Raw genomic sequence first — 317 nt, 5'->3', positions numbered from 1 at the left:
GGGTGCCAGGGAAGGGGGCGGTGTGGGTTTGGCGATGCCGGGTGTGCGAGGACTCTCTTCCTTCTGCTCCGCAGAAGCTGGAGGAGAAGCTGCAGGCACAGGCGGACTACGAGGAGATCAAAACGGAGCTGAGGTATGGCTCAACCAGCACCCTTGCCTGCTGCCAGCCCGTCCCCTGGCCAACCGGGTGCCACCAGCACCCACCCTTGACGGCACCGAAAAGCCATGCCTGCCGAGTCACCCCCCTTGTCTCCCTCCCAGCATCCTGAAGGCGATGAAGGTGGCCTCCGCCAGCTGCAGCCTCCCCCAGGCAAGTG

General features: G+C 65.3%; 1 protein-coding gene across 1 annotated transcript in view; it reads left to right on the top strand.

The window, feature by feature from the left end:
* The window catches only part of CUX2 (cut-like homeobox 2), a gene marked incomplete at its 3' end in the record, with an annotated part of 10783 nt that overhangs the window by 3622 nt on the left and 6844 nt on the right, over positions 1-317 (top strand). Inside the window, exons 9-10 of the mRNA XM_009873577.1 lie at positions 75-133; positions 262-314. Of these exons, the coding sequence (XP_009871879.1) occupies positions 75-133; positions 262-314 (112 nt within the window). The remainder of the gene's footprint in view (positions 1-74; positions 134-261; positions 315-317) is intronic.

Source organism: Apaloderma vittatum, unplaced genomic scaffold (genome assembly GCF_000703405.1).
Source record: "Apaloderma vittatum isolate BGI_N311 unplaced genomic scaffold, ASM70340v1 scaffold26207, whole genome shotgun sequence".
NCBI classification, from domain to species: Eukaryota; Metazoa; Chordata; class Aves; order Trogoniformes; family Trogonidae; genus Apaloderma; species Apaloderma vittatum.
Note: the sequence above shows the minus strand (reverse complement) of the source record. Positions and strands in the feature narration are given on the sequence as shown.